The sequence below is a fragment of the Xiphophorus hellerii genome, chromosome 12 (genome assembly GCF_003331165.1).
Source record: "Xiphophorus hellerii strain 12219 chromosome 12, Xiphophorus_hellerii-4.1, whole genome shotgun sequence".
Lineage (NCBI taxonomy): Eukaryota > Metazoa > Chordata > Actinopteri > Cyprinodontiformes > Poeciliidae > Xiphophorus > Xiphophorus hellerii.
In genome coordinates this window covers 34,240,485-34,265,230 of record NC_045683.1, presented here as the reverse complement: position 1 = coordinate 34,265,230, position 24,746 = coordinate 34,240,485, and the positions used below count along the sequence as shown (strand labels likewise).

At 39.1% G+C, this 24,746-nt stretch overlaps 3 protein-coding genes across 10 annotated transcripts in view; 1 reads left to right on the top strand and 2 right to left on the bottom strand.

Annotated features, from left to right (window-relative positions):
• Positions 1–137, bottom strand: part of pias2 (protein inhibitor of activated STAT, 2) — a 49,347-nt gene extending 49,210 nt beyond the window's left edge. The window contains exon 1 of the mRNA XM_032577528.1: positions 72–137. Within this exon, the coding sequence (XP_032433419.1) occupies positions 72–85 (14 nt within the window). The 5' untranslated portion in view covers positions 86–137. The remainder of the gene's footprint in view (positions 1–71) is intronic.
• Positions 138–5,217: 5,080 nt separating this feature from the next.
• On the top strand, positions 5,218–8,307 carry paxx (PAXX non-homologous end joining factor). 3 transcript variants are annotated; one of them, XM_032577535.1, is made up of 8 exons: positions 5,218–5,387; positions 5,507–5,639; positions 5,724–5,802; positions 5,866–5,915; positions 6,185–6,363; positions 7,196–7,246; positions 7,908–7,998; positions 8,087–8,307. In XM_032577535.1, exons 2-8 carry the CDS (start codon positions 5,530–5,532, stop codon positions 8,133–8,135), a joined length of 609 nt encoding a protein of 202 aa, XP_032433426.1. In that variant the 5' UTR covers positions 5,218–5,387; positions 5,507–5,529; the 3' UTR covers positions 8,136–8,307. The 3 variants fall into 3 exon arrangements, with proteins under 3 accessions (XP_032433426.1, XP_032433424.1, XP_032433427.1); XM_032577533.1 differs by having other exon boundaries at positions 5,219–5,415; XM_032577536.1 differs by having other exon boundaries at positions 5,222–5,415; positions 5,742–5,802.
• An 875-nt stretch (positions 8,308–9,182) lies between these two features.
• Positions 9,183–24,746, bottom strand: part of abca2 (ATP-binding cassette, sub-family A (ABC1), member 2) — a 180,724-nt gene continuing 165,160 nt past the window's right edge. For 3 of the 6 annotated variants that reach the window (XM_032577517.1, XM_032577519.1, XM_032577518.1), the window contains 10 exons: positions 24,108–24,228; positions 23,844–24,022; positions 21,820–21,961; positions 20,569–20,703; positions 18,854–18,957; positions 18,681–18,773; positions 14,427–14,529; positions 14,220–14,357; positions 13,937–14,146; positions 11,893–12,447 (listed from right to left, as the gene is read on the bottom strand). In XM_032577517.1, the coding sequence (XP_032433408.1) occupies positions 12,334–12,447; positions 13,937–14,146; positions 14,220–14,357; positions 14,427–14,529; positions 18,681–18,773; positions 18,854–18,957; positions 20,569–20,703; positions 21,820–21,961; positions 23,844–24,022; positions 24,108–24,228 (1,339 nt within the window). In that variant the 3' untranslated portion in view covers positions 11,893–12,333. Of the gene's footprint in view, positions 11,610–11,892; positions 12,448–13,936; positions 14,147–14,219; positions 14,358–14,426; positions 14,530–18,680; positions 18,774–18,853; positions 18,958–20,568; positions 20,704–21,819; positions 21,962–23,843; positions 24,023–24,107; positions 24,229–24,746 lie in introns of those variants that run through there. The other 3 variants (XM_032577520.1, XM_032577522.1, XM_032577521.1) reach the window with 2 other exon arrangements.

The window sequence follows — 24,746 nt, the reverse complement described above, 5'->3', positions numbered from 1 at the left end:
CTTTTCTACCTTCGTAGCGTCAGGAAAAGTCTAAATAACTAAGATTACATTGCCTTTTTGTTTTCGCCTACCTGTGATCCCCCATTTTTTGCCATTTTGTTTTTCCGGGTCAGTATTTCCGTTATACCTTAGCTCATTTGCGCATGTGCTAAAAGAAAATACTTCCGGTAGGGTCTTTTTATTTATTCTTCTTTTTACATTTCATTGTAATCGTAAAAATATTATATAATTTAAATACAATCACAAAAATACAGATAAAAACAGTTTGGTTGCATTTCCCTAAGCTGCTTTGACTGATATTTTCTGAAAACAAAAAATGTATCAAGTAAATGTATATTTGTGTACCAAACGTGAGGAAAACTGGAGTAAAAAATATGTATTTCCTATTGTGACCTTGAGTGCAATCACCGCTATTATAGAGTGTTAGAAGAACCTTAAATCCTCCTTTTACCAAACCTTTACACAGATATGTTGTAAGAATTAGCAAAGGCACTGCTTGCAAATTAGATACATTTTATTTGGTTCATGAATTCACAGATGCCCTGATTTAAGGGCGAGAGTAATCACAGAGAGTTTATTTTATTACACAAAATGACAAAACCTTAAACAAAGATCAAAGCTGCCCCTGGAAATATTTAGTTTGCTGCTTGGGGACAAATAATGAATAAGGAAAAGAAATAAAAACAACCAGGCGCTCCCCAACAAAAACACACTCACAAAATCTCTAGAGAATACCACAAAGAAATAAAACTCAACTTCGACTAGTTTCTTCAGTCTAAATGAAACAGTCCCATTAAAATGAGCCAGAGAGCTGAACAACAGAGTCCCCCTTCCCTAAACCCAAACAAAATCCAAAAAAATAGTGTTAGTCAATAACTACCCAGAATAAATAATCCTAATCTGAAACTAAAGTAAAATGAAACTAAGCTACACTGAAACAGAAGCAGGCCAACCTCCTGATAAGTGAAACCAGTCAAATGATATGATCAATCCCTGCAGAACTGTTTTCCAATATTTGGTGGGCGTGGCCTACATTCTCAACAACGCCCTCTAGAATATTTTAAAGAAATCAGCCCAAGCCATCCTTTGAAAGAGAATCATGAAATCTGGTACACATGTGTAACGTCTCATGACCTACCAAAAATCTCTGGATATTGCATCTGATCAGTGTCCAGACGCAATGTTCCAGCTCTTCTCCACTAGAAGCAATTAGATGATTTGAATCTTTATCATTGCATTTGGGCCAGCAATTAATTTCTATAAGACAAAATTAAATATTTGGATTTGTTTGAGTCCTTCAGCACCACAAGCACAAACATCAGCAGCGTCCACAACTGCTGCGCGCTCCCGGCCTGCCCACGTTCCCATGTGCACATCCACAATAGTGAGGAACAGACTGAGGGAGGAAATTCCAGTTCGTTTTTCAGGAGGGACGATATGTAGGCAGAATATGGAATCCTGCCTACATATTCACATAATCAATCTTGCAACCTCCAAAATCATATAGCGTAAAGTAACTTAAAATGTGCAGATGGAATTTTATCAGCACTGCATAGAATATTCTTAATAATTGCTAATTGTCAAGGCTGAAATATATTTAATAGTAACATTAAATATTATGATAATTAATATTATAATAATCATATTATCATTGTTATAATAATAATAGCTATCACTCAACACTAAAACATGCCAGGGAAACGTTCTTTGCAGATATCATAAGTAAAAACATTAACAAAGCTTGAGCAACAGTTGACAGGCTCACAAACCTTCCAGTGATGTTACCGCTTGAATTTCAATCTAATGCAGCCTGCAACTGATTTGCCAGCTTTTTTGAAAGAGAAAATTTTAAAAACCAGAAGTTTAATCTGCAAACCCACACTAAATCCAGCACCAATGCTATGCTCAAACATAAAAATGCAGAAAAATGACCCAATTTTAACCACTGCCCCTTTTCCACCTGCTCTACTTCAGCAGCTCGGCCCGGCCCGGTTCTGCTCGGAGTGAACGCGTTTCCACAGATCTGGTGTTTTGACTATCAGTGCTGCCTCGTCAAATTTTCCTACCGTAGCACGGATAGATAGCTAAGTCTATCTGTTGGTGCTACGCGTCCAAAATTGCTACCATTATGTTTACAAACCGAAAACTACAGCAGGTTGTGTTAATGTTAAATATATTGGATAATATTATTTGAGTGACAGGACTGAAGTGGAAGCTGAAGAGTTATGCTTAGCATAGCATTGGAACAATTTATATACACGACGAAACCACAAGAAGATCACTTCATCTGAATATTCTACCCATTTAAAATCAAAAGCTATGGCAGATGTATGCACCAATCCTTTTATTAGAATATCTTACATTTAAAAAAAATTAATTACAAAAGTGTTTGTAAGAATGAAACACATGGAAAACAGGTTTTTATTGGAATTAAATTAAACACAAAAATCTACAAATACTGATCACCGCAACTCTTTTTTGCGTATTAATCCATTGTATGACAGTCTTTATCAGATGCAGCGCAGCCACAATGTGTCCACCGAACTGCACAGGTCACTGTGCTCCTGAAATGATAGGATATGATTAATGTACACTAATATTACACGGCTATTACACAGCTTCAATCCCACATCTTGCTACCAACATCTATTTAGCAAGATTTAATAAAAAGAGAGTGTAATTAGACTAAAAATATTTTAAAATATAGGGACAAAATAGCCCTATGAAGTAATACAGCAGCCAGTGGAAACACTCGCAAAGCAAGCTGAGTAGAGCCGAGCCGAGCCGGTGTAAAAGGGGCATACTTAACTCTAAAAACCTAGAAGAAATTATAAGTCAATTAAGCTCAAGCTAATGCTGTCTGGATATCCTAAGTACACATTTCTTTAAGAAGTTCCTGGCTATCATTGCTAATGATCTGGTCCAAATAGTAAACTCGTCACTCTCATCAGATGTTTTCCTTCAAGCTTTAAAATCAGCAGGTGTCAAACCACTGATAAAAAAAGAACAATCTGGACAAATCACTACTGCAGAATTACAGGCCGACCTCCAACCTCCCATTCATCAGCAAAGTTATTGAAAAAGCTGTTTGAACAGTTAAATGGCTTCCTAATGATAACCAACTGCTTTGACGTCTTACAGTCTGGTTTCTGGTCTCACCACAGCACAGAGACTGGCCTAGTCAAAGTGTTTAATGATATCCATATAAACACAGACTGTGGAAGAAATACAGCGGTGGTTCTGTTAGACCTCAGTGCAGCTTTTGACCCTGTTGACCATGACATATTCCTGAAACGACTGGAGAGTTGGGTTGGACTCTCTGGTCCAGAACTCAACCCTATTGTTACATGAACAATAGGGATTTCTTTGTTTCAATAGGAAACTTCTCATCGAAGCGGACAGAAGCCACATGTGGGGTACCCCAAGGTACAATCCTAGGACCCCTCTTATTCAATATCTACATGATCCCATTTGCTCAAGTTATAACAGGAAGTAAGATTAGCTACCATAACTAGTCGGCATTCTGAAGAACATTTCCAGGATTAGAGGACTAATGTCTCAGCTAGATCTAGAGAAACTCATCCATGTGTTCATCTTTAGTCGCATTGATTACTGCAGCAGCGTCTTCACAGGTCTGCCCAACAAATCAATCCTCCAGCTGCAGCTGATCCAGAACGCTGCAGCTGCTGTTCTGACTAAAACCAGGAAGATGGAGCACATCACCCCAGTTTTAAAGTCCTTCCACTGGCTCCCTGTAGCTCAGAGAATAAACTATAAAATACTGTTAGTTTATAAATCACTGAATGGTTTAGCACCACAATATATTAAAGATCTGTTGTTGTTGTATCAACTTTTCAAACATCTCAGGTCTTCTGGTTCTGGTTCTGCTCTGCATCCCCAGAACCAGAACCAAACATGGAGAAGCAGCATTCAGCTTCTATGCATCACAAATCTGGAACAAACTTCCAGAAAACTGCAAACAACTGAAACACTGAGTGCCTACAAATGTAGACTAAAAACCCACCTGTTTAGAGTTGCTTTTGAAACATAACCATGAAACATTAACCAATAATCTGATGTATAAAATGTAATATTGTTGACTGTGTCTTCTATGACTTTGTATTTTTGTGTTTTATGATGTAAAGCACTTTGAAATGCTTTGCTGCTGAAAGGTGCTATACAGATAAAATTTGATTGATTGGTTGACATACATATGAAATTAGGAGCATACACAACTATTCTGGTTCTTCAGTCTCCAATATTCTAGTTAAAAATAACATTAAATATTTAGGGATCTACATTACTAAATGTAAAGCCCCTACTGGGAGAAATAATTTACAACATAAAATTGAGAAATGTAGAAAGATTTTGAATCAGATAACATCTTCAATTTCAAAGAATTTAACATTTGAAACAGATTGTTTGATAACAAATTACATTGAAGTAATTCATGCCATTCCTAATGTCCTCGTTCAGTCAGTTAAAAATAGTTTATCCAACCTCACAATACCAAGATTACATAAGATTCAAATGTGATTATATTGCTATAATAGACACAAAAAAAATACAGAAACAGATTTTTGAACCAATATTCAGTAAATTACATATAACCTGGGAAAACAAAAATAACTCTCACCTTACAAATGTACAATATTTAAAATTAGGACAAAGTATTTGACATTCCCCAATTCCTCCTAAATATAAAGACCTACATTTTAAAATAATAAACAACATATATCCTTTAAATGAGTTCATAAGTGGGAGGTTTATTTTTTAGGTAGAGAATTGTGTGTGTGTTGAAATACAACATTTATGAAAACTGTTTCACAACTTCCTGTTCTCCAGGACAGGAATTTGGATTAGAATAAGATTTCTTCTCATTTCAAAAGGTTCAGTTTGGTTTATTTGTGAAAGAAAGAAATGTGGAATTTCTAGTCAATATTGTAATAATTATAAAACAACATTGTTTTATCTACATAAATGTAGATTTTCAAAAAGTTCCCTCTCATTGTAATTGTTTCTATATATATATATATATATATATATATATATATATATATATATATATATATATATATATATATATATAAGACACGTAAAACGTCAGAGAACACTGGTTGGTTGTATTCTGGAATTCAGATGGGTTTTTTTGTCCATCAATGTCATACACATTCCGGTGCGGTAGGTGGCGGTAAACACTCAAGGATTATATAATAATCCTCCAATAAAACACAAGGAAGAAGGACTTCCTATCAGCGCATGTGCAATATAAAAGCTGTCCAATCTTTAAGGGAACTTGTTCACGCCTGGGTTAGATCCAAAACTGGGCAATTTATTAGTATAGTTTGAATATAGCTGCGGTTGGGAGCGTTTAGAGGGCAGGAAAGGTCGGTTCTACGTCTTAAAGCTCTATAGGTCAGAGGTTTTTTGAGGGTTTCACGTCTGTGAATGGGATGCAGATATGCTGAAGTTTGAGTTTCACAGTTATACGTCTCCTCTTTGTTAGGTTCCGCTGAGCTCAGGAGGATCATGCAGGACAGCAACTGGTTCTGCACCGTGGTGGACATGAAGAGCCAGGCTAGATATGTGTGCTACAGCCGCAGGAAGGGAGGAGGAGGAGGAGGAAGACTCTGTGTTAAGTAAGATCATCTGATCTGATCAGCTGTGATAGAGTGAAGAGTTTGTAGGCTGCAGCAGAAACCTGGACTGGTCATGATGGTCAGTGTCTCCATGTCCTGCAGTGTGACGGACGCAGCAGCAGTTTGGAGCGCGGACTGCTCTGAGGACGTCCTGAAGCCGCAGGTAGATCCTGTCTTCTGTCTCCTCCTATAGCAGCTCCCCCATCTGACCCCGCTGTCCCCTCAGGGACACAGGCCGGCCCTGAAATCCACAGAGGATGACATCCTGAGGTTCAGGTGAGGGGGTCATCAGAAAAGTTTTTAGATTGTGAACCACAAATCTGAAACAAACGTCCAAAAAAAAAACGCAAAGCAGCTAAAATACTGAGTTCCTTTAACAAGGCTGAAAAGCCCCTTGTTTAGAGCTGATTTGTAATAAATGGTGCATGAATGAATTCTACTGTGGATCAAAACTTTTCATCTCTTTTGTTTATCGTGTTCTGTTTGGATCATGTAAAGCTCTTTGAGACGTCTGACCTGTCCTCGGTGCCTTGCTGTCCCTGCAGGACGTCGTGCCTCAGTGGGGATGTGAGAGTTGTGGTTCAGCACAGTAGGGCAGCTCTTCATGTGGGCTCCGGACCGGCCGCACTCAGTGTGACCCTCACCAGGATGGAGGCTCCTCAGGCCACAGAGGAGCTCAAGGAGCTGCTCTTCACCATGGCTGACGCACTTGCACAGCTTGACAGTCCGTTTGTCCTCTTCTTCCATCCTCTGGCCTCTTAACCAGCTCTGAGTCTGCAGCAGCGTGACTTCCGAACTCTATTGGAATCACAAAATAGAATCTCTGTGCTAGTTGTGATAAAAGAGGGGGATTCCTGGGAAAGTCTTAGAACCTAACCTGGGTCCATATGGGGTCATGTTTTTCCAAGTATCAATCTCGATTACAAAGTTATATATGACTTTACTGCTACCATTTATCCAGTTTTTGGCCCACTGGGACATAAACAGTTACTTAGTTTTATTTTATTATTTTTGATCTAACCAGTTTTTCACCAGGAAAATTCCACTGAGATTGAAAATGTCTTCTGCAAGAGAATCCTGGCCAAGACTGGCAACAGCACACAGATCTTAAGTTAGCTTAATGTGATATTTAAATCAGAGACTTATCACCAGAGCTGTGATTTTCTAACGTTTCTTGAAATATCATGTCTTTAGAGGCATGAGGGGAAGAATACATATTCCAGAAAAGACAGCTGGACCTAAAATCTGACCACAATAATGAGAAACGGCTCTGGCCCAGACTCTGAACCCTGGTGCAGCTGCAGCTCTAAGCAGGACACAAACATGGTATTCAGTAATCCAGGTAAAACAGGAAAACATATTTGAACAGCAAAAGCAGCAATCTGAGCCCTTCTGTCAGTGTTTGGAGTTTTCAAACCTCCTCAGTTCCAGTTTATCACTTTGTTTTGCTGATTGTGCTGAGCGATTTGATAATGTCCAGCTCCTTTTCTGGAGATGTTTCTGAGTATCAGTTCTTCAGATTTGATGCAGGTTTTTATGGGTTGGTCTTCCTCCAGGTGGGAGCTCAGCTGTGAATCCTTTCAAGAGCCTGCAGCGATGCCCAGCAGGTAAGCTTCTGTCCCGTCCCAGGGCCACCAGTTAGGAGGTTGGAAATGAGAAACACAACTTTTGGATTTAAAAAAATATATATAAACACCACAGAGTCTATACTTATAAAACAATAAAAAGATGCAGAAAGACCACAGAACTGAATTCCAACCCAGGATCTTCAGGAACAAATCAGGTTAGGGTTCCACTGAGACCTGTCAGATTAAAAGCATCTTCTGAAAAGAACTTGGTCAGCAGTAAAAGTGAAGCAGTGCAGGATTACAGGGAGTTTATCTGAAGCAGGTCAGCAGTGTGGTCGGTTTTTTAATAAATTATTTACACCAAATATTGATATTGGCCCACATTTTCATATTGGTGCATCTCTACTAATCTGTGTGGAAATAATCTGTATAATGTTTTTCTCTTAGAAAGTTGATTTATTTTAGTAACTCCATTTGCAAATTTTTCTTAATGGGCCTGTACTTCATGTATATGATTTTATTTTTTGTAACCTGTTGATTGTTGACCAATGAGCAGGTTTTATCTCCAGTGTAGAGTTGGAAGAGTAATTCTTGATGTTCTGCTGATGTAGGATGAGAAAACAATAAATCATGAACATTTGTCATGTGATTGATTTATTGCTTATTGTGAATTTCAATCTGAAAAGCTCTCCTTTTTCAGATTTGAAACCCCGACAGCAGCAGAATGGCGCTGCGTCTGTGACCAAGAGGAGGCTTCCTGGGGCTTCACTGATCAACCCCGGCACTAAGAAGTAACGTTCAGTCCAACATCCCAGCCTGTTGGCTTCAGTCTGTCTGTCTGTCTGTCTGTCTGGATCAGCAGCTTCTGTCTTTTTGCAGAAAGGTGCAAGCGACCGGCGTAGCCTTTGATGATGAAGATGAAGTCTGATTTGTTTTTATTTAATTTTTTAATGTGTTTTAAAGATGTCTAACCTTTGAGGAACTCATCTTTTTAACCACCTAAAGTAGCACTAATATTGTACTTTTATTAAATGTTTTTAATTTGGATTATAATAAACTTTGTCATTATAAAATACATGAAATAAATACATGGATTATGACATTAGGTGCCTTCTTTTACAAAAAGGTTAAATCATGCAACACACAGTTGCACATGAGCCATCACTCATACATGATAACATGGGAAGTGTGGGTTCAGTGCACATGGTGCGTTCAATGGTGCTGCTGGGTAGAAACTTCTTCACTTTGTTTATTCTTACTTTAATTGGAACATGGTGTTCTTTATGTTTTAATTAAATTCTTTTTTAAGTTCAGAGTTGTGGTGAATGCTGGAATTGTAATAATGTAAAATGGATTAAGCCAAGAAATGAAATAAAAATGACTTGAACAGAATTGCTGATAAACATGCAGCGATTCTGTCCAGCTAAAAATTGAAGAAACGTTTTAGACCTGAAGGATCATTTTGTGCCTTTTGTTAGGATTCATGTTAACGTTTCTGTGCTGGATCACTGGTGACTAACAACTTGTGACAAGAAACAAGTAACTGTCATCAGAATGACTGGAAAAATCTGGAATTCAATTTCATCATTTTTCAGCACTGAATCAGTACAAAAAAATTAAATATGAAAATAGAAAACTGAGTACTTCCAGATTTCATCCCCATTATATTGTAGAGATGTTGTATTCTTCATTCCATTCTTTCTTCTGTATGACCTTCCTTTTTTCCCTGGTTTCCTTTTTTTTTCTTCTTTGCATCTTTTGTTTGTGTCCCTCTTCTCACCGTAAATTTATTTCCCATAAATTCATAGTGAAGTTATTTGCATTTTATGTTAAATGGGCTGTAAAGGCCTATGAACTCATTTGACTGGAATTTCAATATGAAATATGTGTGGGAATATAAATTGACTTGATTGTAGCCTCACATTTTTATTGGTGAGTTTCTAATGTAGCTGATAAAGAAAATTGACCATGTTGCTGTCTGTGTGAATTTATACTCACAGAAAGCTTTATTAGGAACATCTGAGCAGTCTGTACATGGAAAGTTATGTTTAAATATGCTGATGTGAAAACAGAACAAAATCAAGAGCCCCAAATGAAAAAGAATCAACATTTCTTTAGCAGACTCTGAACAGTATCCAGCGCTGCAAAGCCCAAGGTAAAGCTCAACAACATTAAGGGCCGGTGGGTGACTGTACCTTCATCTCAGGGAAACAACTGCTTCCTTATTCAAATAAAATGCTAACATAAAACACATCACCCAAATGACAATCTGCTGACTCTCATCACCTCCAAATACAAGTTTTGAAGTTCCAGATTTCAATCAATCTCTTTTTAAAAGTTTGCATAAATCTGCTGCTGGTGACATGAATTACTGCCCTGTTAGTCTGAAACAAGTTGCTGCTGATTTGTAGCGCCAGTTGGAAGTAAAGTCTAAACTCATTTCTGATGTCCCAGTACTAGAAGTTCAAGTAGAAAATGATCTGGTCAATAAATAAACAGATCACTGGTGGAAACTAAGTACTGGTGTTTTGTTCCATGAACTGAATCTAAAACAGTTTGTGATAAGATCATCATAATGATATGATAATTGAACACTCCCAGAAGCTTTGTGTGACTAATTGAAAGTCTCCACTTTAACATCTTCAGCATTTCTAAATGCATGACTATGAAGGTCTCACCACAGCATTTCATTCTAGACTTTGAATGGGCCAGATGGAACACTTTTGAGTTTTCTTTTTCTTCTGGAGACGTTCTGCTGTGTTTACAGTCACTGTCAGCAGTGCTTGATAAAAGTTGTGGTCAAACATCTCTGGTCTCATCTGCTCTTCATACAGTCCAGAAAGTTTTGGATTTATTTAACTGTAGTTTTGGGTCAATATTTCTAATAGTCTTTTTATGAACTTTAACCTCTAGCATGAAGCCTGAAGAGTCTGAGGTGACCTTTTCTCTTGGGGTTGGCAGGTTTCCTACCTGAACTTTCTTTTTCACATGAATGAACTTCAGATTGTTTGGAAATGATCAGAACTCTTTCCAGATTGATCTCTAGTGAAGGTTGTGAATTAATGGACATCTGGTTCTTCCTTGCTGATGGTTCCCATGGCAGCAGTGAGGATCGATCTACACACCGCTTCTGTAATTAGACTTAATTATGATAAAACTGATTACTATAGTTATATGTTTGCATTCAAAAGAATGAAGAACTAAACTGATCTATGATTCTTTTCATTAATTTAACAGGAAAAAGTTCAGAGCTGTGACTTCAGAGTCAGGTGATCAGACAGATGTGCATCTGTGAGATCCAGATGTGGCCTTTTCAATCAGATTTTACAATACAATGAATACAAGTTGACAATGCCTCTGTCTGCTTATACACCTTCAGACAAAAAAAATCAAAAGGTTTCAAGTTTAACGATCACATCAGAAAAATGCCAGTATTTAAATATTAAAACCAAAATCCGGGACTGGAAATGTTTGTGAAAGGAGGAATGAAACAACAATTCTGAACAAGAGGAATCACTACTTGGTTTAACAAAACTAATGAAAAAAGTTGATTAAATCCACATGCCAGCAAATAGTCTAACTTCTGCTTTCTGGAAATATGCTTCTTTTTTCTGTCTTTTGCACATTTATATAAAATACATCACAGAAATCTTGTAATTAATAAACATTAAGCTGAAGGTAGTTCCAGTAGTAAATATTGTGGACTGAGTTGGTTTTAGTGTCACAGTGATGGCAGCTCGGTCGTCGTCTCTCCAGGTTGATGCAGTAACTGTTAACTTACTATACACACTGTATAAAACTGATAGTCCACAATATGATATGTCTAAAGCACAAAGGAAAACATTTGTCTGACACAGAGCAAGATGAGAACAGTGCGCCACCATCAGGACAATAATCAAGCTGTGTGAACGGCCTCTAGGTGACTGACATCAAAAAGCGTCTCCATGTAAGATCTGCTGTCCTTACAATATCCAAAATAAATCATTCTTCCTGCCACAGAAAAATAGACTATTACATTCTCATCATGACTGCATGCTCTCAAGACAAGCTGAGATTGGTGTGAGGGTTCCACTCTGGTTCCACTGGTCCATCTGGTTCCACTGGTCCATCTGGTCAAAGTAAGCTGCAGAACCAAACAGTCTTTCACATCCATCCAGGTGTAGCTGCATGACAGCCACTCATACATTCAGGAGAAGCTGTGGGTGGAGTGACCCTCCATCCTGCAGCTCTGTCTGCAGCCACCGCTGTCCCACCCAGCAGCCCGTAGAGGTCCAAACGTCCCCCGGGGTCAGAGGTCACTCTGTAAGCCTCAGAGGTCCAAAAGAGTGGGATCAGTTCAGTCTCTCTGCTCCAAAGGTTTTCTGTTTTAACAGAGGGTGTCTGTGTTGAAGGAGAGCTGCACCTGCCACACACACACACACACACACACACACAAAGGGAAGGTTGGTTTTTCACAGAACAGCAGTCTGCTTTCCAGCTGCCTGGTCAAAGGCAGAGGTTAAAGAATGACACCAGGTCCTGTTTTAGTGTGATCATCAATCGATAATCAATCAATTATCCTGACGATTATTCAGATAAAATGAATTGGCACATTAAGCAGATTTTTCATTTAACCGCTTAAGCCTTATTTATACAGTATTAGAAATACATTAAAAGATACAAATAAACAAATAATTCAATTCTTATTCAAAATAACAAACATTTTATTCCCTAAAATTCAACAGCAGCATTCCTTCAGTAAATACTTGATCATCTGTAGCACAACATAGATCTGCAGCTAAGAAATGTTCAGTCATTTCTGCTTTCCATCCACACAGTGCAGGCGGAGCTGGTGATTAACAGATTAATAACTAAACAACCAAACGATTTTAAGCAGGTGAAGCTAAAACTGCCCTTTGAGTTCTTGGTGTAGAAAGAGTTTTACAGTGTTTTCTTTTCATCTTAAACACTAAATCACCAGAAAAAAAGTGGGATTTTCGACAGCTATTGACAGCTAGCGCTGCTGTGCGCTTAGAGCTTGAGGGCAATCGGCAAGAGTTTTTGTCAGAATGGGAAATTGTAAGAAACTGCGAAGAATTGCCAAAAACTGTGTTGTCCGTGTTGCTCCATCACCATGCAAATGCAAATCAACTCTTGAGCACCGGCCTTTCCGACTGTCGTTCACCCATTTTCCCTTCTCTGCACCACCCAGGTCTGTTTAGCAGTTCCAGAACCCGACCAAAACCCCTCCGTGTTATTACCTTGAGAAATAATGAGATTTGTTTAAGTATAAAAGATAGAAACGTTTATATCTTTTGTACAGCTCTGGCTTCATTGCTGCTCTTATAATGTGTTGTTCTTTCAGCAAATGGCATCTTTTTAGTTTGTGTACTCTAGTTAACAGTCAATAACTAAATTAGACGATTATTTCAATAATGGATTAATCACAGTACAGTAGCGCCTGCATCTGTTCACACTATGTGTACATCGAGATTTTCCTTTAAGTAAAAAAATGTTATTGAATTTTTTTATCATCTAAATCTCTTTACTATTAACACAATTGCGGAGAAAAAAAAGATCTTTGGTGTCTAAATATCTTGTACGTAGAGCACATCAGTGTGAGTCTGTGGGGGTCAAAGGGCACGCCAAAGCTGAAATCTTATTGGTCAATTTACTTTCGTTTATTTGGCGGCTTGGCGCTTTTTCTGTGAGCTAAACATTAATGAGTGGATTTGAACCTCCCACCGTTCTGAGAGGAGTTGAGTGAATCCTGCCTGAGCTTTTTTACCGTACGTGCATTTCTGGCAGATCGTCGGTTTGAAAGGTTTTTTTGTGAACTGTAAAGCTGACAGGTCACCCAGTTGGCCGACCAAGTCATCTGCAGTTCTTCCTGAGTGTCGCACTAAAACTGCAGGTTAAACAGTTAAATCTAGTTGAAACTTTGCCAGAAGAGAAGATATTAAGCAAACATTGTTGCTTCACTTTCTCCTCCTCTGAACGTCTGACACCACCAGAACCAGGAAATCAACGTCCTCCTCTTTCCGTGGATCACAGAGGTAGGCTTATTATTATTATTTATTATTGCTCAATAATTAATCAAAGTCATTTATTTACTGCTGAGATGTTTGGACTATTGAGAGCTACATGAACCATGTGACAGAATATCCAGTTCAAAGAGCGTGGGAACTCTCTATGCTGCTGGTAAGAAACAATCAGATGTGGAAAAATTGTTTCAAATCCAGTTTGTATTGCGCATGGACAAGATGTCAGGGTGTACAGTCATACTGAATTAATTAGAATCTACGTCCTGATGAGGCTGGCTTGTCAGTAACTTCTGAAAATAATCTGTAAGCAGGTAAAAAACATAGTTTTTTATTATGCCCACATTTATGGGCTTAATAAAAAAAAATAGCAATTTTGTATCTGTCTGATGGAATATTCTAATTTTAAATGTCATTATTTCATTAGCTGGAAGTGGAAAATCATCATAATTAACAGAAATAAACTGGAAAACATCCATCTGTGAGTAATTATTAATATGTTTCACTTAGTAATTCTAATTTATTGAGTGAACACTGTTTCCGATGGTGAGGTGCTGTTGCATCCTCAGCTCATAATCTTCATCTGTTCTTCCTGTCAGATAAACTCTGATGTTACCTGCTGCTCTGCAGACAAACTGAACCCAACTCAACAAAGAAGGGATGCAGATGATGTGTTGTTGGGTTTTGGTATATATGAAATATTACTCACCCTTTCCTCTTCAAAACTGATGAGTCCTTCATCATCATCAGTATCGAGCTCCTCTGGAGCCTCACTGATCAGAGCATTCAACTCCGTGTTGACAGGCCGCACTTTCAGGAAACTGAAGATGCGCTGCAATGGGGACTGCCCGCCACCAGGGGGCAGAACCTCCTGCTGCTCCAGGTTGTCGCTCTGCTTCTTGGCAAAGTTAACAAACACCTGAACAGGAAGAAGGCAGCGGTTAATTCAGCTGTCCTCACTAAAGTGTGGGACGCAGTCTGAGGGGACGCACGTTGTCCAGGGTGGTCTGACTGACGGAGTAGTCCTCAATGCCCAGGACCTCCACCACTTGCTCCATCTTACTGAACACTTGGGCCAGGGAGATGCTCTCAGACTTGAGCTGGTACTGGACCTTGGTGTGGTGACGCTCCTGGGAAGATGGCAGCAGATTAAAGGAAGCGCCTGTACAGGTTTAGGAGTCAGATGTTCTGGCTGTTACCTTCAGAACGGCTTCAGGGAAGTTCCTGTTGAAGAACCGCACCACCTCCTTCACATTACCGCTGCTTTTAGTCCTCACAGTTATCATGTAGCCATCCCCAAATCTGGAATATGACCACAGAACAACACATCCTTCCAGTGGTAGCATGCTTCCACCAAACCTCGGATTCATCATTCAAACTTATTAGCTAGATTGTACTAATTGAATCTGCGCCTCCTAACTACAATTTCATAAGTGAGAATAGAAAACACAAAAAAGGAGGAGGCGTGGCTTCAATATTTAAGAATACCATAAATTGTAGTAAAATCTCTTTGGGTCTCTTCACCTCTTTTGAGTATCTTGGTATTGAGGTTAAAGGCCACAAATGAACTTTGACACTAACTTTATACAAAACTCCAACATACATGGAAAATTTCTTTACTGACTTGAATGAACTTCTATCTCTTATATGTATTGATTATGATTGTTTAATAACTGTCGGTGATTTCAACATTCATGTTGACAACCCCCAAGACAGAGGGGCAAAAAAGCTCGCTAATATTTTAGAGACTTTTGGTCTAACACAACATGTCAAACAAGCAACACACACTCAAGGACACACACTGGACCTGGTTATCAGTAAGGGTGTGAATATTTCCAATGTCTCTGTAACTGATGTCGCCCTGTCGGATCACTTCATATTTTTGAAAGTTCTTTATCTTTTTACCCACTTATACAAACAGCAACCATCACAAAACGTTCTCTCACTGAAAACACAGCAGAAACTTTTAATCAAATCTACTCTTCTTCCTCACCCTTAAGCTGTAATGATGTAGATAAGTTGGTAAATGATTTTCAGTCTAAAGTCTCAGATATTATTGATTCCATTGCCCCAATTAAAATGAAGGTTGTGTCTGGTAAAAAGAAATCTCCATGGAGAAATACACAAACAGTTAGATCTGCAAGACAACTCTGCCGTAGAGCAGAACGAAAATGGAGTAAAACTCAACTTCACGTTCATTATGACATCTATAAAGAAAGACTACGTAACTATCATTTAACACTAAAACATGCAAGAGAGGCTTTCTTTGCAGATGTCATAAACAAAAACATTAACAATGCTCAAGCTTTATTTGCAACAGTTGACAGAATCACAAACCCTCCTGTGACGTTACCACCTGAATTCCAATGTATTGCCGCCTGCAACCAGTTTTCCAGTTTCTTTTCAGAGAAAATTTTAAAAATCAGAGGATTAATCTGTACATCCACTATAAAGTCAGTATCAATGCTGAACCCAAACAAAACAAATACAGGAAAAATGACCCAATTCCAACTACTTAATTATAAAACCCTACAGGAAATTATAAGTCAACTAAGCTCCAATTCCTGCTGTCTGGATGTTTTACCCTCACATTTCTTTAAGAAAGTCCTGCCTGTTATTGTTACTGATCTGGTCCAAATAGTAACTCATGGCTCTCATCAGGCGTTTTCCCCCAGGCTTTGAAAACAGCAGTAATCAAACCACTTATAAAAAAGAACAATCTGGACAAATCACTACTGTAGAACTACAGGCCGATCTCCAACCTCCCATTCATCAGCAAAGTTATTGAAAAAGCTGTGTGTAAACAATTAAATAGCTTCCTAACTATAACCAACCGCTTTGACTCCTTCCAGTCTGGTTTTCGTGCTCACCACAGCACAGAGACTGGCCTAGTCAAAGTGTTCAATGACATCCATATAAATACAGACTGTGGGAGAACCACAGTGCTGGTTCTGTTGGACCTCAGTGCAGCTTTTGACACTGTTGACCATGACATATTACTGAATCTACTGGAGAGTTGGGTCGGACTCTCCGGTCCAGTGCTTAACTGGTTTGAATCCTACATAAAGAACAAGGATTTCTTTGTTTCAATTGGAAACTTCTCATCAAAGAGGTCAAAGGTCACATGTGGGGTACCCCAAGGACCCCACATGTGACCCCTTGTCACATGTGGGGTCCTTGGGCCCCTTTTATTCAATATTTATATGCTCCCAGTAGCTCAGGTTATAACAGAAAATAATATTAGCTACCATAACTATGCAGATGACACACAGCTCTACATTACGATGTCACCAGGTGACTCAGAGCCCATCCAATCACTGAACAGATGCTTAGAACAGATAAATGTGTGGATGTGCCAAAACTTTCTCCAGCTGAACAGAAACAAAACTGAAGTTATTATTTTTGAACCTAAAGAGGAACGATCTAGAGTTATAGATCTAGAGTCAATGCAGAGCTTCAGTTATTACAACTGAAAACCAGCGATCAGCCCGAAACCTGGGAGTAGTGATGGACTCTGACCTGAACCTCCAGAGCCACATAAAGACAGTTACAAAGTCGGCCTTCTATCACCTGAAGAACATTTCCAGGATTAAAGGACTAATGTCTCAGCCAGATCTAGAGAAACTCATCCATGCGTTCATCTTCAGTCGTATTGATTATTGCAACAGCGTCTTCACAGGTCTGTCCAACAAATCAATCAAACAGCTGCAGCTGATCCAGAATGCTGCTGCTCGCGTTCTCACTAAAACCAGGAAGATAGAGCACATAACACCAGTTTTAAAGTCCCTCCACTGGCTCCCTGTAGCTCAAAGAATAGACTTTAAAATACTGTTGTTAGTTTACAAATCACTGAACGGCTTAGCACCACAATACATTAAAGATCTGCTGTTGTTGTATCAACCTTCCAGACATCTCAGGTTCTGGTTCTGGTCTGCTCTGCATCCCCAGAACCAGAACCAAACGAGGAGAAGCAGCTTTCAGCATCTATGCACCACAAATTTGGAACAAACTTCCAGAAAACTGTAAAACAGCTGAAACACTGACTTCTTTTAAATCTAGACTAAAAACCCACCTGTTTAGAATTGTATTTGAAACGTAATCAATTAAAAATTTATTGGTGGAACTTGACTTAATGCTGTGTTTTGATTATTGATTCTATGTTGCATTGTGTTTCTGTGTTTGTAATGATGTAAAGCACTTTGAAATGCCTTGCTGCTGAAATGTGCTATACAAATAAAATTTGATTGATTGATTGATTGATAGCAACAAGCCATCATCTGAAAATTCAATCTTCATTTTCTCAACTCTCTCTCATGATGCTCAGATTACTAGTCCTTGTTAAACAACATGATCTCTTGTCAGTGTGTTGATTTTGTTAATTCAGTTTAATTCACTTTATTTATACGGCCTTCCTTCTTTATACTGTATGTTTTAAATAATCAATTCAGCTTCTCTTTCTCTTTACGTCTGCTATTTGCTATTTCCAGTAGTTCATGTGTTTCTCCAAAGCTTCTGCCCTGAACCGGTCAGAATTGAAAATAGTGATATTAAAAATAGGAAAGATCTTTGTTTGATATCATAAAATAATTGCTAATATCCAACAAAAAATGTAGACACAAATAAACCTCAGTCAGATTAACAAATAATCAAAATGTTTAAAACATTTACTTGGATTCTCTGTTTCTCAGATTCTTTCTTTGTTTTGGAGGCAAACTGCAGACCCAGCAGGTCAGTTTGAGTCCAGACAGACTAAGTTTATTTGTTCTGTTCTCATGAACAAAAATAATACAGTTTTGCATAAATAACTTGCCTAATGAAGTTTGTGGCTTCATACAACTAAGATGCCTTTCAGCCTGTATTCACCACTTGTATATTTCACCTTTTTGGTGCTTTTGCCAATCAATCACAATCAGCAAAATTTTGGCTTTTTTGACAACTCCCCCATATAAATATATGTATAAATAATCACTGCTTTAAGTCAGTATTTGGCTGCTGTCCCAGCAGGGAGTCTGTGTGCATCGGTGTCAGTCAGGAAGTTTTCCTCCATTCTCCATCCAACACTCAGGCCAACAAGCCCTCTGTTGAATTAGGTCAGTCACTTTAAAGGGGGTGAATATTTATGCAATCACATATGTTATGCAATTTTGCTTTAACATTTTTTGTCAAATGATTGATTTTAAAAAGCAATACAAAGTTAAAACATCCAAGGGAGTGAATAGTTTTATAGTCTGTACTGAGGCAGCTGGTAGTTTTCTTACTGCCACATGTCCCTCACCCTAAAGGTGAGGGACATGCAGCCATGCAGCCATCCTCCATCATCTCCTCCAGCTGGTTTAAAGTAGTCAGTTTGGCTGTTTTCCAGAAAAACAACCAACTAAATGCTGACATCCACAACAAGTAGGGTGGACCAGAGTGGGACTCACTAAATAGCACAGTCAAGGTTATGTTCTTACCTGTTTTTTAGATGCTGGATGCTGCCCAGACATTTAAACCGGCCGTTTACCATAATTCCCAGTCGAGTGCACAGTGCTTCACACTCCTCCATGCTGGTGAATACATCAAAGCAGACGTTAGAGCCAATCAGAGCCAGAAGGTTAAACACGCTGCTGCAGGCGGCGCCCCCTACCTGTGTGATGTGAGCACAACGGAGCGGCCCGTCTTGATTATGTCCAGGATTAGATTCCAGAGGAACCTGCGGGCCTTGGGGTCCATGCCAGTGGTGGGTTCATCCTGGAGAACACAGGAACAGAGCAGAGGCTCACACACACACACACACACACACAAGACACAAAACACATCACCCAACTGCTTTATCTCATTTCTAGAAATATTCGATTACATATTAAAGCTATAAAAAATATTGAGTTATCACTTTTGTTGGAGATTAAATCATTTTGTATTTAGTCCTGACAGTAAAACTTTAGATTTTTGTACTTTTCCCCCAGAACTCTTAATCAATATTAATCATAGCTGACTAACTATAAGGCATAAATTCATGTCAGCAGCAGCAGATTCATGAAGTCCTTTAAAAAGGGAATGATGTCGTACATTTGCAGATAAATCCTGAGTGTTTTGGACGGTGTGTGAAGCAGCAGATCATCATCCGGATCTTCTGTGTTCTAACAAACAGCCACCAGGTGGCAGTGCAGATACATCATCTAGATTTTGTTCTGACATTCAAGGACCCAAGGATCAAATCCTTGAATAGCAGGGTGTCTGTTGCCTGGCAACGGCTCTCAACAATTAGCTGTTGTTACTAGTTCCATGTTTTGAATTCAGATTTCTTGATAATGTCACATGAAGAAAAGCATTTGTTTTTTTCTCCATCTGATTTCCTTATTTTGACTATAATGGAACATTTTTCTAATGTGCTCCTCACCTCTCTTCTGCTTTAGGTTATCTACATAGTCTTATCATCTGTCACATGGACCCCACAGTGTCCTGGATCCTGGAGCGTAACTTCTCTAACCCAGAACTTATCTGCCCTCTTTAGCATTAGAGAACAATCCTGTGTCCTGAACAATAGACAAATGGCCAGAGCATCTGTGTTGGGCTCCACAGAATATTTGGTATATTACAATCAAGGACTCACACCTCTAGTTCAATCAAGCTACTCTTCTCTGAGCAGAACCTATAAAAGGAAGCCAGATCCACAGACTGACAGACTCCTTTCACTCTGTATTTCTGTTCTCACCTTGCAAGGTTTTAATACATTTCTTATTTCTTCTCATCCAGACTCTTGTTAAAGTCATTTTTCCATGACAAGCTCCAAAAACGAGGCAGTCTCACTCAACTCAACAGAGGGCCAAACTACTGTACATCTGGTCAGTTTGATTGAGGGCCACAAAATCTCATCAATAGTTACTGGAAAGACAATAACTATATGTCCAGTGGTTTTTTAAATATATTATGTCAAATTATTCACACAGAAAAATCTAATCTCAGAATTGTGTTTTTTCTGGGTGCTCTGGCTTTCTCACTGCCCAAGAACATGACTGGTCAATAAACTGGTTTCTCTACATTGTTCTTGGATAAGACAGTGTTGGTGTGTGTGGGGGTGTTGGTGTGTGTGTGGGTGGACCCTCAGATGGACTGATGAGTTGTCTGTAGACACCAGCTGTCCTGACACCCTGCTGGGCTTGGTGGGTAGAAGCAATGTAGCAGCTGACAGCCCAGCTTTGGAACATGAAGCCTTCTCAAGTAATCACTTAAATAGTCTCAACAATTTCCCATTTCTCATTTACCTTGTTCAAAACAACTTAAACTGTTACAAGAATATCTAAATGTTTCACATGTTCCTGGTTCTTATGACCAGCAAACAAATCTAGTCAAATATTTTACCAGGAAGATGAGGGACGGGTATCCGATCAGAGCAATAGCTGTGGAGAGCTTGCGTTTGTTTCCTCCGCTGTAAGTCCCAGCTGGCTTGTCTGCATACTTTGATAGCTCCAACTTTTCTAAAGCCCACTGCACAACCTGCAGTCACACAAAGAAATAGTTAATAGTCACTAACGGGAAATTGCCCAAGTTCCTTTGTGCCTCATGAATGTGTTATCCATTGGAGGATGTTAGAGAGATATAGCAAGCCTCCTCCACAAATATCCTCATTGGTCTGTAAAGATCCAGCAATTACCAGCAATCATTTGGAAGCTAATAATGACTTTTTTCACCTTCCTTTGAAGAACCTTAAATCATTCAAATTCAGCCATGCTGGAGGAGCCCACTTCAGGTCAGACCAGGTTCAGTGGGACTGAAGTCCAGACTGGCCTTCAGTTGTTTAGCTTGCTGTTGTGGTTTGGATCTTTGGTTGTTCTTTGACCTCCTGGACAGGCTGTCCATAAACACCTGCCTCTAAACATATTGCTGTTTGTGGAGAACGGTTCTCACTGTGACTCTGAAGTATTTGTAAGCATTTTTTATTTGACCTTTATTTATACAGGATAAATCTCATTGAAATAATTTTTTTTTTTTTTTTAAGTTTTTTTGGCTGTAGTGGCCTTTTTTGGAAAGTGCTAAGACAGGAAGTGGGTAAACAGAGAGAGAAAGAAGACATGTGGCACAGATCACCAGGCCGGGAATGGAACCTGTGACGACTGCGTCAAAGACTACGGCCTCCTTATGTGGGTTGTGTTCAACACCTGTACCACCACAACATCTCATTTTGAAGAAATACCTGTTCCAATGTCAAATAAAATTCACTATTATTTTCAGACTGTCACTGACTCGGTTTCTCATCTGTTCAACTTTAGATCGGGCCAGAATGGGTTCCTCTCTCAGCCCACTTCGTGCTGTCACATAGCTCCCATTTACTGATTCTTAAAGACTGGCAGTAATCAGCTATGAGTTTGGCTCCTGAAAATGAACCAACAATATGGTTAATCACAGTTAATGAATGGAATAACTACTGTCTCACACAGCCAGGTTTTTTGGGACAGCGTTTTTTTTTAAAGAAAAGTAACAGAAGAGACAAATATTTTCTCACAACACTAAAGGAAAGATGAAAGATTTCATCAAAATGAATGGCTCAGTTGTTCCAGATTGGCAAGTCTCTACAACAGTAAAAAAGTGTGTGTGTATGTGTGTGAGACTGACCCTTTCCTGGTCCTTCCAGGGAATCCCACGAAGGCGAGTATAAAGCTGCAGATGCTCCCTGGCAGTCAGGTCATCAAACAGAGCATCAAACTGTGGACAGTAGCCGATACTCTGCTGGACACGCAGCAGGTCCTTCAGGATGCTGAAAATGTACACATGTGAACTGTCAGGTTTACAGCCTTGAAATAGATAAAAGAAGAGAGAGAGACAAATGAAATGGATTTAACTCGCGAGGAGAGCAGAAAGGAGGGTTTGATTTTCAGTCTCCAAACTCGCTCTGAGAATCCTCTCTTGCTTCTCCTCCTTTATTTGCATCATGATACCCTAATATACATTGGCCAGCAGCTGGTAAAAGAGGTCACAAAACAAAAACACAGCTGCTAACACACAGTCATAAATCTTTCTATACAATGAAATCTTCCGGTCTTAGGTACATATGAGGACATCAAATCAGTTCCCGTGCCTCTGGGTCACAACCTTTGATCCTTTAGCCTTTTGGTGTTTTACTAAGAGCATCTCTTAGTTTTGGCTCCAGAGTGGCTGGTATCTGCTTCCAATCTGGCACGCTTATCAGTTTCCTGCAGACATCTCTCACAGAACAGACATAGATTCTAACAGTCCTCAAATATAATGATTAGTATTTATATATGTTATTATTTTAATTCTATCATGCACGCACACACCCCCTCACCCCCACATGCACGCACCCCCCCACATACCCTCCCTTGTCCCCCCCACCAAAAAAAACAAATCAACTGGACACCAAACATAAACCTTTACACATATTTTATTTTCAAACTGCACTGAAGTTTATTTCACACTTCAAGTTGCAACAAAACAAACTATAAACCATCTTTACAGTGAAACACTTTTGTGTAACTGTTTTTTTTTTTCATTCATCCATACCGCTTCCCGCACCCCTCCTGCAATGGCACTGCGCCCCCCTTAGGGGGCGCGCCCCACACTTTGGGAGCCACTGAGCTACAGCAACATTCATCACTGCTCTCAGTTGTTCTTTCTGGAATGTCAATGTCAAATTTATTTATATAGCTTTTAAAAACAGGTTTAAAGTGCTGTACAATAATGATAATAGAATAAGTTGATGAAAAGAAAAAGAGAAATAATGCAAAAAATATATATATGATAAAATAAGTGTAATAATAATAAGCAAATAAAATAAAACATCACAATAGAAAAGTTACAGTATCAGGCATCAATTAAATAGAAAAGAATAAAAATTAGTTTTAAAAAGCAATTTAAAATGATCCAGACTGGGCAGATATAATCTGGAAAGGTAGATTATTCCAGAGAAAAGGAGCAGCAACGGAGAAAACTCCTTTTCTCTGAAGTCTGGTCCGAGGGACTTTCAGTAGAAACTCACCACTGATTCTACTCCTTCTTCTTGATCTTATCTTGGACTGCTTAACATGTATATTTTATATTTTCAAATTAAATTACTTCTTGAAAAGTTACTGCAGAACCCCAGTGGACCAAGAAAGCAAGCTTGTGCACAACTTGGAGGTGTGTGCACTTTATCTTGTTTCACCACCAGACCCTAACCCCCCCTCAGTAAGGTTATACAAAGACAAAGTATGTTCATTAATGATTAGTGATCTGACAACCACATGAAAGGTGTTCACAAAATGCCCTTGAAGATTCTTGGAGCGTTTGTAAGTGGAAATCTAAAAAGGATTTTCTGTTTCTGGAAGATGCTCCTCGTGGTCCCATCTTCTCCACAGCGACTGGAAAAAATCTGATAGTTTCTATATGAAACTGGATTCTACCATCACATCTAGACTCATCGATCCTTTCCTACACCAGCCTCCAATCACATGTTCTTACTTATAGCTATGGTGTAGAGCTCCCATACTCAGTGAGCTAATACAGAACCATGCCAAAGCCTCTGCACACTAAAAACTAGTCATTTCTAAAAGCCTCAGACGTGAGACTTGCTGGATAGAGGAATATGTAAATGGAAGGCCAACAGGCCCAGACAGAAGCCATGGTTTGTAGCTGGCTCTGACCTGTTTCTGTTGATGAAAGCCTCTCCTCCAGAGGTGCACTCGTCTCCGGTGAGCATCTTGAATGTGGTGGTCTTCCCTGCTCCGTTCACTCCCAGCAACCCGAAGCACTCCCCGGGCCGGACGCCAAGACACAGGCGGTCCACGGCCAGGATGCGACCCATCTTCCTGGATTTATACACCTGGCAGGTAGCAAAGCAACACTTTAAGCACCAAGCCTGGCTTACAGTTTAACTTGAACTAGTCTGGTAGAACAGAGAATCAAACCTTTGTCAGGTTCTCGATCTGAAGCATGTCACTGTCAGCATCGCCCCGCAGCACTCTCTGTCTCTCACAGGCCACATCTACATCATCATCATCGACAGGCTGGCAGCTGACCGGCACCCTCCTGCATACAGCCACACATACCAAGCTGTTCTTTTGGGGATTGTTTCATAGATTTACACGATGAAAAAGAAATAATTAAAAATGGAAAAAATTGGTTCTCTGCTCTTCCTCAACATAGCATGGGATTTTTTTGAAGTTTAACACTCATCTTCCTAAAGTGTTAACTGTAAGTCTTAAGAGAAACTGTGAAAGAATTTCAGAAAGCACTTTAAAAGATTAGAGGAGCTGTCTGATTTGTTTTTAAGGAAACCTTAAAAAAGTCAAACATGACTCAAGATGTTCCTTAACAAGACGGAACAGAAGTAAGAAAAATATGAATGAAATCATAATCACATTGATTTTCTGAGCCTGTAAAGAAGTGTGAAAATTCAGTTTCTAACTATGTGCCATAATTCAGGACAGAGGGCTTTTTGATTTTTAGATATGTGACAGTTTACAGTAAATTATGAAAAAACAAAAAAACAAAGTGCAAACATACAAAACTATCAAATAACAACTAACCTCATGTTCTCTAACTCA